The 14,516-nt window shown below is 39.5% G+C and overlaps 2 protein-coding genes across 8 annotated transcripts in view; one reads left to right on the top strand and one right to left on the bottom strand.

Annotated features, from left to right (window-relative positions):
* Positions 1-907: 907 nt before the first annotated feature.
* Positions 908-14,516, bottom strand: part of LOC102785947 (protein NLRC3-like) — a 172,069-nt gene continuing 158,460 nt past the window's right edge. For 4 of the 7 annotated variants that reach the window (XM_087838467.1, XM_087838466.1, XM_087838465.1 and 1 more), the window contains 2 exons: positions 1,788-1,834; positions 908-1,612 (listed from right to left, as the gene is read on the bottom strand). In XM_087838467.1, coding sequence (XP_087694593.1) covers positions 1,074-1,612; positions 1,788-1,834 — 586 coding nt within the window. In that variant the 3' untranslated portion in view covers positions 908-1,073. Of the gene's footprint in view, positions 1,613-1,787; positions 1,835-2,725; positions 2,900-3,068; positions 3,243-3,343; positions 5,142-5,306; positions 5,527-5,688; positions 5,768-7,184; positions 7,311-7,756; positions 7,883-8,178; positions 8,284-9,897; positions 10,027-10,804; positions 10,937-11,619; positions 11,759-14,516 lie in introns of those variants that run through there. The other 3 variants (XM_087838463.1, XM_087838464.1, XM_087838462.1) reach the window with 2 other exon arrangements.
* The window catches only part of LOC102788691 (uncharacterized), a 29,250-nt gene continuing 27,208 nt past the window's right edge, over positions 12,475-14,516 (top strand). The window contains exon 1 of the mRNA XM_087838673.1: positions 12,475-12,664. The gene's annotated coding sequence lies outside the window, so the exon portion shown is untranslated. The remainder of the gene's footprint in view (positions 12,665-14,516) is intronic.

The following is a 14,516-nucleotide window of genomic DNA, read 5'->3' as shown; positions in this document are numbered from 1 at the left end:
AACTTATTTTTGTATTTTTTATATTTATTTTCAGCATCTTTTGTTCGTTGTTTTAGGAATTCCCTATAGAGTGTATTTTTCTTTTTACATGCATTTTGTAAACCCTTAGTGATCCATGGTCTATCTGAATATTTGTGCTTTCTGATGTATTTGATTGTTGGACAGTTTTTATCGTACAATTCCATGAATATTCTTAAAAATATGCCATATGCAATATCAATATCAGAAGTTGTCTGTAACGTGAAATGCTGACATTCTATTTTACATTATATACACAGTTTTCTCAGCACAAAATCAAGTAACTGAACCTAACATATATAATTGAAACCATAAAAAGAGATTTTATACAATTCTGAACCAAATTAAAATAATAGACGGTGTCCCTGCATTTAAAATTAAATGATTAAATATTAAATTAACTTTCAGATTGCAAAATAATTTTTAAAAACTTTTATTTTGGTTTCTCAATCACCCTCTCACTGATGTTAAAGTGCTATGTTTGAGATTACACTGCTGTTCCATATTAAAATCCAATGTGTTAAAATGACAATAAAAACCAATTAAGTTAACTAACTCAGGGCCCTAACAATGTAACTGTTGGTATATTGTGCAATTACTTATAAGTTAGAGGATTACATACGTCAGAGTGGATCCAGTAGATGTCTGTAGTGTCAGCTTAGCGAACGTTAGCAACCAGACTGATAAAACATAACTATAGAGTATTTTGATAGTGAGAACATCTATGAATCATTGTGGAAAGAATGCTTACTGATTAAATAATATTTAGTCAATACTGGAGGAAGGTTCAGGAGACCATACAGACATTCTGAATTGAATTTAAAAATTGTGTACCGTTTGATCTTTGATATTGTAGTGCCTGAAGGGAACAGGAGAGAATACACAAAAAATATGAGCAACAAAACTAATTAGAAGGAACACCAGTTCTATAACAACACTATACTGTTTACTTACATCACACTTGAACAATAAAATAAACCTTTAATAACAAACAGCCTGTTTAAAAATGCTGAAAAGCTGACTTCTGAAGTGTTTCTGTAAAAGGAGGACAGCCTTTAGACTGCACACAGAAAGACTGAAGAATTTGACCCAAAAACAAATCCAGGATAAAGAGATTCAGTGAATGTGGTTTTGAAGGTGTGAAGGTGGATCAGAGTGTCAGAGGAGACTCTGTAGAAGGACAGAGTGCCAGCAGGAGAGTCCACATATACTGCTACTCTGTTAGAGACAGAGGAGGAGGAGTAGGGGAAGATTGTTGTTCTTGTCTTATTGTGCCAGACAGCATGAGGACCGTGATCAAAGCAGCTCAGACTCCACGAATGTTCATTAAATCCAAGTTCACAGTCATATCTGTCTCCCTTCCTTCTGATTCTTCTGTAACTCACTGATATATCAACCATTCCTCTCCACTCGACCTCCCAGTAACAGCGACCAGTCAGACCATCTCTGCACAGGAGCTGAGGATACTGATCAAATCTGTCTGGATGATCAGGATATGACAGAACTTCCTCCACATGTGTCACCTTCCTGTTGTTGTCAGACAGTTGGAGGTTTGTGTGAACTGTGTTTGTGTCGATTGTGAGTTGACAGGAATCTGATGGAGAGAACAAACACAATCCAGCTGCAGTTATTGATCCATCATCTGTTCATTGATTGACACTTTGATGATGACTCCTGACATCAGAGATGTGAATGAGTGATGTGACAGTTTGAAGATGGTTGAGTGTGTGCTGCTTTGTTTTCATGAATCACATTAAAAATACACTTACACTTCCTCAGACCTGGTCTCAACCATCGGACTCCAGCAGGCTCCACCCTGAAAGGAGGAGGGGGGTCAGACCTGCACAGTCTCAGCATGCACACATAGACATTACGTCGCTCTCATTCACACACTGTTAGACACTGACTTTGCTAACAAAATGGGAATAGAAAGGTCCTGCTACCACACATCTTACAAACAGGACTCTGACTCTTACAATCCACATTTCTTTGGTTGTCAGAAAGTTTTCAGCATCTTTACAGCGGTCACCATCTGGAACATGCTGTAGGTGATGCATTTCTGCAGCTATTTCTGTACCTTGGCTGTCTTCTGTATTCAAATTTGTGCACTCCAGAAAACTTAACATTTAAAGGGGTTGGACTAACATTAGTTTTATAGCTTGTTACACTCCAAATGTTTCCATTTGCCTTCAGACATGATTGCTGACAGGAAGAACACAATTACAAAGTTAACATTTCCACATTACTTATAGCAGCTAGCTTCAGTTAGCTTTCATATTTCATCTTATACTAATGAACTGAAAGACACAGCTTAAATTAACCTGTAATTATCAAAATGTCTATAAGGTTTGTGTACCGGTCTCACCTGAAACACGTTAAAATAACCTGTCTCGTGCTACAATCCCACCAGCAAATTGAGTGTGTCAAGATTATGAAAAAAAAAACCCTTATCCACTTCACTGTATTTAAATTTTCCAAAGATAACCCCGACTGGGGTATGTGTGGGCCAAAATCCTCTGTGCAATGCTTCAGGAAGGCTTCACTGTCACTGCCCATGCACCAGACTTCTGTATTTCTTTGCCCAAGTATTCATGAAAATAATTATTTTTCAAAACTATTTAGTAAAATTGATCCTCTTGACTTAAAATTTAATCTTAATGTGTGTTCTCTATCTATTCATGTGTGGCTGTCACAAGACTCTCCATACCTCAGAGTTTCCAGTCTCCAGCATGGATCACTCATTCCAGCCGACAGCCGTTGCATCCCGAAGCCTCTTGAGTGATTGTAACTCAGATCCAGCTCTTTCAGATGGGAGGGGTTGGCGTTGATAGCTGATGCGAGAGAAGTGCAGCCTTCTTCTGTGATCAGACAGCCTGACAAACTAGAGTCCCACAAATTTAGCAGATTCTCAGAACTTTCAAATATGATCAAATGTTTTTAACGTTTTTTGAAAAAATAATTATACTATGCTTATAATAACTGAGAAAGAGAGTAAGCTATAACCATGTCTTTCCTATCTAAATGTAAGTTTAAAAAGCTCTTTATCTGACCTGAGAGTTTCCAGTGTACACTGAGGACTTTCAAGCCCCACTGAGAGAAGCATCACGCCTGAATCCAGCAGATTGTTGTTACCCAGGTCCAGCTCTTTTAGACTGCAAGACTGGGAACAGAGGACTGTGGAAAGAGCTTCACAGGTTCTTTCTGAAAGGTTGCAGCAACTTAGCCTAAAGAGACAAACAAAATACAAAGGTGTTCTACTTTTTCTTTAGTTGTAAGCTACTTTGTATTATTTTCATTCATAAATAAATGCTATCTATGTACTTACAGAGCTTTTTTAGAGGCTTTCACAACTGGCAACAGATTCAGAAGAGCCTCCTCTGAAGCAGAGTATTTTTTCAAGTCAAACACATCCAGATCTTCTTCTGATGACAGTAAGATGAAGACCAGAGCTGACCACTGAGCAGGAGACAGTTTATCTGTGGAGAGACTTCCTGATCTCAGGGACTGTTGGATCTCTTTCAATAGAGAACGGTCATTCAGTTCATTCAAACAGTGGAACAGATTGATACTTTTCTCTGCAGAAAGATTTTCACTGAGTTTCTCCTTGATGTACTGAACTGTTTCCTGATTGGTCTGTGAGCTACTTCCTGTCTGTATCAGCAGACCTTGAAGGAGAGACTGACTGGTCTGCAGTGAAAGACCAAGGAGGAAGCGCAGGAATAAGTCCAGGTGTCCATTTGGACTCTGTAACGCCTTATTCACAGCACTTTGATGGAAATGAGTCTCTGTAAAGTATCTTGGTTTTGACCTCTTGGAGGTTGGTTGTTGTCCTTCTAGCAGATTGAGTCCAGAGTTGATGAAGCTCAGGTGGACATGAAGAGCAGCCAGAAACTCCTGAACACTCAGATGGATGAAGCAGAACACCTTGTCCTGGTACAGTCCTCTCTCCTCTTTAAAGATCTGTGTGAACACTCCTGAGCACACTGAGGCTGCTCTGATATCGATGCCACACTCTGTCAGGTCTGATTCATAGAAGATCAGGTTTCCTTTCTGCAGCTGATCAAAAGCCAGTTTTCCCAGAGACTCAATCATCTTCCTGCTCTCTGGACTCCAGTGTGGATCTGTCTCAGCTCCTCCATCATACTTGACCTTCTTCACTTTGGCCTGAACCACCAGGAAGTGGATGTACATCTCAGTCAGGGTCTTGGGCAGCTGTCCTCCCTCTCTGGTTTTCAGCACATCCTCCAGAACTGTAGCAGTGATCCAGCAGAAGACTGGGATGTGGCACATGATGTGGAGGGTCCGTGATGTCTTGATATGGGAGATAGTCCTGCTGGCCTGCTCCTCATCTCTGAATCTCTTCCTGAAGTACTCCTCCTTCTGTGGGTCAGTGAACCCTCTGACCTCTGTCACCATGCCAACACAGTCAGCAGGAATCTCATTGGCTGCTGCAGGTCGTGTGGTTATCCAGAGGTGAGCAGACGGAAGCAGTTTCCCCCTGATGAGGTTTATCAGCAGCACATCCACTGAGGTGGACTTTCTAGGGTCAGTTAGGATTGTAGTTTTGTGGAAGTCCAGAGGAAGTCGACACTCATCCAGACCATCAAAGATGAACACAACCTGGAAGTCTTCAAAGCTGCAGATTCCTGCTTCTTTGGTTTCAGTAAAGAAGTGATGAACAAGTCCCACCAAGCTGAACTTCTCCTCTTTCAGGACATTCAGCTCTCTGAAAGTGAATGGAAATATGAACTGGATGTCCTGGTTGGCTTTGTCTTCAGCCCAGTCCAGGGTGAACTTCTGTGTTAGGACTGTTTTCCCAATGCCAGCCACTCCCTTTGTCAGCACTGTTCTGATTGGTTCATCTCTTCCAGGTGAGGCTTTAAAGATGTCTTCTTGTCTGATTGTTGTTTCTGGTCTGCCTGGTTTCCTGGATGCTGTTTCAATCTGTCTGACCTCATGTTCATCATTGACCTCTGCAGTCCCTCCCTCTGTGATGTAGAGCTCTGTGTAGATCTGATTCAGAAGTGTTGGGTTTTCTGCTTTAGCCATCCCCTCAAACACACACTGGAACTTCTTCTTCAGTGCAGATTTAAGGTTTTGCTGACAAACTCTGCTGGGAGTTCCTAAAAGAACAACAGACCAAATATACCAACTAAATGTTTAGAAAGTTCAGACAACAATTTCATGCCCTAAATCCTTAGCATTTCAACACATGTGGGTTCCTCTTTTGATACATTAGTAAATGTTCCAGTTACTCAGCAAAAGAAAATCTTTAGAGAAATTCTCACTGTTCTTCAGACGGTCAACCAGATCCTCCTGCTTCATTCTCCTTAGGAAGTTTACTGTGATTTTCAGAACTGCCTCTCTGTTGCTCCTCCATTGCTCTTCATCTTCACAATGCAATACTGCTTCATCCTCCATCTCACTGCCTTCATAATATGGACTCAAAACCTTCTGGATCTTCTTCAGCTCGTTCTTCACAAAAGTGATGATGTTGTCCTCCAGCAGCTGGAACAGAATACATTATGAATGAGCCAATCAGACTGAAATCATGGAGCCAAACATCCAATCCATGTTGGACACACTGACAATCCACTGGTGTACAAAGAGCAGCATGGAGATGATTGTGAACAGAATAGATGTAAAAGTAGTTATTGTACATGTACAGACCATAAATATGGAGTCCAGCTGTGTTTGATGCTGCTGGGCAGACTGACCACTGGGAACCTCTGAGCTCTGCTGGTCCACTCTGTGGAGGAATCATGAACAATTACATTACACTATCCACATACACATCCAGCCACGTAAAATGGTCACCTGGTTATTATTGTGCCATTTAAGCTTTCAAATAAATTAGTCATGCTTGCTTAATCAAGTTGTGGCTAATCTCAGTTTAACACTTGTGATTTGTTTAAATTTAAAAATTTGCAGTGTGAAAGGGACAGTACAAATGCAAATACAGACACTTGTCTCATGTGCAGAATCTATTTAGTTAGCTAGTCAAGCAATTGTAATTGCAAATGGACAGAATTAACCTTGTCTTAATGAGCGACTATGCAAACAGCGCTCCCTACACCTACAGACAATCATTCTTTTTATACAATGCAATTAGGAGGGTATTCACAGCTGATATATTTTACATATTTTCTATATCGTTTCGTGGGATTGTGCAGTCAAAGCAACACCATCATATTAAAACACTCTCAACCTGAATGTAGGGAAAACCACAACATGTTTATATGAAACTGCAGTGTGTTATTTTCAGTCTCTTGTGCATTATGTTCAGTTTTCTCCACCCCCTGCTCGTTAGTTGATTCCATTCACCTGCACCTTGTTTCCCAGCTGTCTCTTTCTCTAATTATCTCATGTGTATTTAAACCCTCATTTTTCTAATTTCTTTGTCCTGTTGTACTGTTTGAGTCTCACATGCTTCCTGCTTGAAACCAGTTTTGAAACTTCTGTGAAACTTGCTGAATGAATGCCAATGATATGTTTCTTCCTTTAATAAAATTAATCACAAAAGATTTTTCAGATTTCACTATTTTTTATCCTGTTTTTAAAAGTATGCAGCCCAGAGTATGTTACTAAAACTGGTGTTAAAGGCATTTCTAAGGGTTTCATTTTAAACTGAGAAGCTTATCTGGGGTTTTAGAGATCTCATTCTTTGCACAATAAATTTTACTCAGCTAATTACCACTTTATGTTTAATGGTTGTAAATGCTCCGTCTGCACTGATATGTTCATACTTTAGAGAAGTTCTGCCAGAAGATCATGGCTGTCATGACTACTTTTCATATGTTATATCTGACTTTTATGAACCTTTGAGTAATGTTTGGTATCTGAAGAACAAACTTGTGACTGTGTTGCTCAAACTGGAGTTCCTCTACCTGATTTCATGTCTCGCTGTTATGTGAAATAACACATACACTATGGCCTGTAAAAATGGCCTGGATTTGTATAGCGCCTTACTAGTCCCTAAGGACCCCAAAGTGCTTTACACGTTCAGTCATCCACCCATTCACACAGACATTCACACACACTACACTAACACTGCTCTTCAGACTGTTCTTTACCCTGAGGTGTTTTTAGTATACCGTAGATGCCTACTTACACCTCAGTACAGAGCAAACAGCCACTTAATGAGACGGTACTGATGGAAAACGTACCTCCTTCGTTTCCCTGGTTTTGAGGGTATAATGTTTTTCTTGAAAAATAGCGGTGGCTCCTTGAATGCATCACTCTTCACAGACTCACAGCTACGTGTCTGTTTGGAGACAGTTCTTTGACAGATCCTGGTAAGCAAAAAATGAGCCATCCCAGAGAAAATTAGATCATAAATGTATACAATTTAAAAATGAATAACCATTAAATGTTAAAAACAATCCAGAACCCTGAGAGTAGACCGAGATGCATAAAAGGCATTCTGTAGTCTTGCTCTAAAATATTTTTTCTAGATCTACTAGATGAACTCATCTGCTGCCATTATTATTAAGAATTCTGCCTCAGAGCTTTAACCACCTCTGAGCATTGTTTTGGTGTCTGTTACTTATGAGTCTCTTAGTTAAACCGAACTAACAAAATCTGATTTCAGGTCTCACTGCTACGTGAAGTTGCGCGTCCCACTAACACTCACATTAATCTTTACAACCATTTTAGGTCTAAATATCAGCTTAAACCCGAGTACAGGGAACCAGGTAATTATAGCGACAGATCTAATGGACGTTCCAGGAGAGCTCACCTCTTTGGTTGTCCTGATCTGAAGGTTGATGCTGGTTTCTTGAAGAATAGCGGTGGCTCCATGGAGGTATCACTCTTCAGAGACACACAGCTGTGATCAGGTTCACAGCAGCCTGGTCTGTCATGTCTGCCAGATAAAGAAGTAGATGACCAAGAACAAGTTTATTCAATTCAATTCAGTTTTGTTGACATAGCGCCAAATCAGGCGCCTCAAGGTGCTTTATGTTGTAAGGTAGACCCTACAATAATACATACAGAGAGTTTACTAACTCATTCAGAAGACACATAATAACATAATTGTTCATCATACATGAAAATGTCCTCTGCTGTTTCTGCTGGACTGAACTAAAAAGCCACATGACTTCTCACATGATTCTGAAGATGAGGACACATGAGGATGAAGATGACCTGATGTTTACTTACACTGTCTCTGAAATAATCTGCTTTTTGAAGAACAGTGGAGGCTCCATGGACAGATTACTCTTTAAGGACACACAGCTGGGATCAGGTTCAGGATAGTCTGATGGTCTGAGGTGGATCGCAGCAGACAGAAAGATTGAGTCCCAGGATCAAGATTAAGATTTCAATTAAAAAATATTTTGTGTTCAGAAAAATGCAGAAAAACATATAACTACATTATAAACAACAACAATTCTGGATGATTTACAAACAAATATTAGAGTCATTTCTGCCCATTACTCTGTTATTAGCAGGTACAGAAACTAATCCTTCTCATTTCTGAACTGTGAACCATGACGCTGCCCTACAGATGGACCCACACACTGTTTTCACTGTTCTCTCCAAAGTCATAGGAAATACAATGCTCACATTATCTGTTAAACTTTGTTAATTATCTCTAAGTTACATACAGTGTGAATTTCCACCTACTGAACTTCTCCTCAAATCATCTCACATAAATACAAACAGTTATTTTCTTCTGCAGCCTCGTTTAAACCCTTCATCCTCTAACTCTTTGCTGTCAGTCAGACTGATCCATCCTCCCTATTCTGGTATTTTAAAGAGTACTTAGCAGAAATATTAAGCAACCTAACTAATAGGGTTGCAAACTCCCAGCAAAAAAAAATAGGGAACCACCCCCCACCCTCCACCTCATGATGCTTAATCGATGTAATCAAATTTAATTTGATGCAGGAGGGAAAATGCACAGAAATAAATTATTTTTCAAGAATAATTAAATAGATTCAACATCTTTCTTCAACAGAATTGCAGACTGCACAGATGGTTCCCAAAGGAAAAAGTAGTATAGCTTACTAGGGTATATTAGACTTAACAGTTACTATATACAGTAATGGACTTCTATACATTTTACATCAGATTAAAACTTTGGGTGTAAGATTCAGATAATTATTTATTAAAAGCTCGACATTTAAAATGAGAATAAGAAAGAAAAGTATCTCCCTTTTCCCTGTTCATGCCCTATCGGCCCCCCTGGCTAAACTTTGCTAGATCCGCCCCTGCACAGTTACCAGCTGTAGAAAAAGATCCTGGTGTAGAAATAATATTAAATAAATTCTAACAACAGCTTATCAAGGTTAAACGTGCTGCTGTTGTTCAGCCGCTGGTTTCCTCTTTCTGGTGCAAAGTGGGCCAAAAACAAAGAAGAGAGACGATCAGCTGATCATTGATCAGTTTATGATTGAAGTAGCAGCAAGAAGAGGGAGAGAGAGAGAGAGGCAGTCGCTCCATATATCGGTTGTTAAGTTTAACGTGGGAATGCTTTACAAACATTCAGAGATGAACTTACACACTTGCTTTACTTCTCTCTGGGAAAACTTTCTTGGAGATGAAATGCTGGAATGCTAGCAAGGCTACAAATACACTCAGCCGCTCTATCACGTGACCACACTGCTGCGACGTGCTACAGTTATGAGCCGAGTTACGCCGTGTCACAAGTTTTGTGAGGTGCTTTTTTTGATATTTAACGGATCGGATTACATTTTTTTTTTATCTCTCGCCGATATCCGATCCAGTAATTTAGGTCAGTATCGGACCGATACGTAATATCGGATCGGTCCATCTCTAATAAGAACACATAAAGCTGACATGCTGTAGGTACACAAACCTGATGAAAAGTAACACTGAACACACGAATGTGGCATTAAGGACTCAGTTCCAGCTTACCTGTCTGGAGCAAAGAACAGCGGAGGCTCTATGGACTGATTACTCCTCAGAGACACACAGCTGGATTCAGAGAACCTCTGGAGGACATGAGGAGCAGCAAAGACATGCCAACAGGTTCTCCCACTGACTCTGACAGACATGGAGAGAAAATCATGTTAAATCATTGCTCACAGAAGATTCTTTCTCCAAAGACATCTGACCTTTAGGAGGTCTCTTCATGTTCTTCCTCCCCACTTTCACCAAGAGCTGCTCACAGATGATTATCATTGGCGCCTCTCTCTAATATTGAACATCTTTACCTTACCTTATGAGTGAGATAAATATGATAACTGGTGTTACATTAGTAAATATACATTTCTTTCATTCTAAAACTCATTTGTGTTATGATTCATGTAAAATTGCTAATAAATGTTAGAAATAATGAGCATTTATATACTTTAGCCTTTTTTTCCTTCACCTGCAGCACTCACCAGCCTCCAGCATGTATTACTCAGAAATAAAGTTATACTAAGAAATTGGCCTAAATGTTTAAGAATTATCGTTATTTTTTTTAAATTTGCTCTTTGAGCCACTTGTTTGGTCGACTTGTAATGTAGTTGTTGATGTTTGATGCTAGAAAAATAACCAGGATAGAATAAGAATAAGAAGAATAAGGGATTCATTATTTACAGCTTTGATTTGTGGTTGAATGATTTATTTCACAACCAGATCAAACCTCTAAACTATCCTCTCATGTTCTTGTGGAGCCTGGCTGTGTTTATCACAGCCTGCACGTTTCACTGCGTTATATGTTCCCACACTACAAGATGGATCCAGTATGTGTTTATTGGAGCTTTGAGTGTGACCATGTGAGTGCTGAGCTGTGACATGGAGAAGAGTCATGGACAGTTAGAGATGGTCATCTCACCTCTGAGCTTTGGTCTGGCTCTCATGTTCCCCACACAGAGTGGTTTTAGAGGGAGGGACTCCCTCCTCTCTGTCCTCACACTGATCCATGCTGCTCAATTCACATCAGCTCACACACACTTTCTACCTTCACCTGCAGAGGAAACACAAATCATTCATGTGCACATCAACTGAAATCCTGCTTTCCATCATGTGTGCTGTCCAAATATCAGCTGCTTCCTCTCAGTGTCATCTGAATGCAGTCAGACAGCAGTGTGAGGCAGAGGAAGCTGTCATCAGCTGCTCTACTTCTATTTAAAGGTTTTACTGATATCTGTGCCATTATCATATCTGTTTATTGATCTCTTGAAAAGTTCTATTCCCAGTTTTAGATGACTATTACATTTTATATTATATTTATCAGTCTTACTCGGTCTGTCCGAGTTACAAACGTTACAAGTGTCGTAACAACCGTCCTTACAGTCAAGATGACTTCCTGTTACAGGAGAACAGCCGGTGTGACGCAGTATTTTTACTCACAGGTCATTATGTGTAATCCACATAAGTCCTATTTATAACAAGTAATAATTGAGTCCGTCTTTCCCTCTGGCAGCACTGTGAAGATAAAGTTCCCGTCCGGAGCTCAGAGTGTCTACATTCTGGTGTTGTGCCAAACGTGATCGCACAAACTAACACAATATGGCGAACACGGCCTCGTTGTGGTGCCGTATTCACAGTGAGCTGCGAGTCCGTTACCGTGAACTAAGTTGAAACATTACAAACATTACATTACAAACTAATGGAAACATTACAAACATTACAGACTCCTTGCATTACCTGAACACGGAGCTTCACGCGGAGACGGTCCACTGACACAAAGTTTAGGAAAAAAAAGTCATGAACACGGAAACACCCGAGCTGCTGCTGTTCACCGAGACGGTCTCATATTACACGGAGAGAGCCGCACCTCTACGTCCTCACGCACACCGGTGTTTATGAAAACGGGGACTTTCCGTTTTTAAAATCTCTCCGCCCACATGTAAACGCCAAAAACAAAGTCAAAAGTGCTGAGAAAACGGAGATCAATTCAGTTCATTACTGAAGACTAACAAGTGGGCTCGCCTCTAAACACTCAGCGTGAGGACTGAAGGAAGAGTTTTACACTGCACTGTGCTCACAGCTTGTAGCCGATTAACACTCGTTCAAATAACAAATCCCACTTATACAGCTATAGCAAAGCCTCAACAGGCATGGATTTAATGCAGTTTGCAGCAAATTATGTGCCATAAATGTCTAATTCATGAGAAAGAAAGGAAATGACAGCGTTTTTTTAATCCAAAAGAAAACTGGAGAAATGATAAGGAGACAGGAGGAGGAGAGAAGAAACAAACATTTCACATGTCAGATTTGATCACACTGGGTTATTTTTAGGGGAAACACTGTAACATTGCATGTTATGTTACAGTGTCAAGACTATGCGGAAGAAAGAAGATTCAAAACCTCAAATTAAAGTGAAACTAGAGTTAAATGATTTACTTAGAAACAATTCACGAAGTAAAAATCATCAGGTAATATTAGATTTCTTGGACAAACACTTATATGATAGGATCTAATCCTGAAGTGACGTTCTGGACCACACTCCATACCAGTTGGTGGCGGTATTGCACCATTCTGTTGTTTGCCAACCGCCAATAAAATTTAGAAGAAGAGGAAGAAAACGATCAGGAAGAAGAAGAAGAAAAAGAAGGAAAAAGTTGGAGGAAATTTGTTTGTTTCTTGTGGGACGTGATTCTGTTCAAACCCGGATTTTCTTCAGTCTCTTTTGTTCCTGCTTCCTAATGGGCTGAAACTTTGTCACATTCACGGGATGTTGAGTGTTCAGGTCAGTTGTGTGTCTTCCTGACACCGCCCTGTTTACCTCAGCTCATTGCTCACTTCTTTTCATTTTTCGTTGGTTTTAATTTACGTTTGAAAGTTTCAAGTGCGGTTTAAAAACGGCCCGATGTGTTCAAGAACGCCGCGGGTGGTGACTCGTGAATATGAGAATCCACTTTTAATATGTTTTTAGACTAAAATGTCGCTCTGTGAACGTCACATGTCTGTCAACAAGTGCTGCGAATTTAGAAAAAAACATCGGTGCAAATTACAAGTCTGTATCATCATTTTTGTGCGTTTGTTGTAGGGCTGTCAACGTTAACGCCGTCATCACGATTAATGTGATTAAAAAGTTTAAGTGAAAGCATACAGCTCATGTTCAAACTTCCCCCTGTGATCAATAAAACTATTCTCATTCTTACTTGTGAGTCCAGGAAGACTGCCATTTCTACTTTACACAAAGATAAATGTCAAAGTAACAGCAGCTATAATAAATAGGGTTTAATTCACTCTGTGGTCTGTACACTGTCGTTATACATTTAGACCGGACTATTTTCCACACTCAGAAACTGCAGATTGTGCCTTAAAACAGCGGCCACGTGGTTATCAGAGTGCGCAGGTGCACATTCTGAGTGGGCCTGTCTGCAGATGAGGAATACTGAGAAGATCTACAATGTTTGTTTTTCCTCCTCTTTATATTTTTGGGCTCTTTAAAAATAAAATGACTGGCTTTGTTATCTTTGTTTAAACTGAGGCAAAAAGTGATCCGTGTTGATCTGAAACATAGAATCCTGGAACCACCTTCACTTTTGCTTTACTAATGTTAAGCTGCGGGAATATTTACAGGTTTATAGATGGCAAAAACATCAGTGGTACAGTTTAACGTCATACTTTTTAGACACATTGCAAATGTAGGGCATAAGTACTTTGCTACTTATTTCACAGTATAAAATTATTTTCATGCTAAATACTGCATTGCTGTTTTTTGAAGCAGTTCTGTAGCAAGAATATGGCTCCATATGTTTATACACATAAATGAAACTGCCGTTTTCTAGAAATAAAGTAGACCTATTTAAAAAGGAAAAAGGAAAAAAAAAATGATATAACGTTGGTTCAACAAATTGATACTTTGAAATATTACAGTACTTGTCAAAAGTCTTGAGCCAGCCCTCGTTTCTTTAAAATGTTCTTGGTAAATGGAAAACGGTTACAGTGGTTCATTGAAATGTGCAGAATAGTCTAAATAATGACTTTATAAAGAACGTCAGTATTTGGTATGACCACCTTAATTTCTTTCCCCAATAGTCTGAACTTTTGTGAACATCTGTGACCTAGTCAGCTAATCTTTGCTGTTACCAAACTTAGTTTTTAACTTAGTTTTGTTCTTTGTTGTCTGGATTATAATATGCAATGCATGATGTGAGCTGCCGTACAGTTAAGCAGCATGATTGATTACTAAAGAATGTTATTCATCTTTTCCAATGACTATGTCTAATGTGTGTTTGACATTATTCAAGGCTAAGCTTTAACTTGGTATCTTAGTGTCTGTTGGTTTTAGACTAGTTGGTTAGCCCATTCTTTTTAATATCCTTAGTCTCCAGGACTTGTTCTGCAGGCTTCTTCAAAGCCCTCCTTTGGATGTTGGCTGCCTTTTATTTGGTTCTCTGTCAAGATGATCCTCCAGTCCATGGTCAGTCTAATTCTCACACACAACTGGCTTTAGAAATCTTGGAGAGCTATGGCTCAAGATCATTTTAAAAATGACCAAGTCTGAGTTCAAAATGTAAAGAATTTGATTATCAAGTGTTAAAACCAAGTGTTTAAATGTGTTTAAAGTTTAAGATAAGTTGTTGATATGG

This window comes from Neolamprologus brichardi, chromosome 3, assembly GCF_056152115.1.
Source record: "Neolamprologus brichardi isolate AB-2024 chromosome 3, ASM5615211v1, whole genome shotgun sequence".
NCBI classification, from domain to species: Eukaryota; Metazoa; Chordata; class Actinopteri; order Cichliformes; family Cichlidae; genus Neolamprologus; species Neolamprologus brichardi.
The sequence above is the reverse complement of the archived record's forward strand: the minus strand, read 5'-3'. Positions and strand labels throughout refer to the sequence as shown.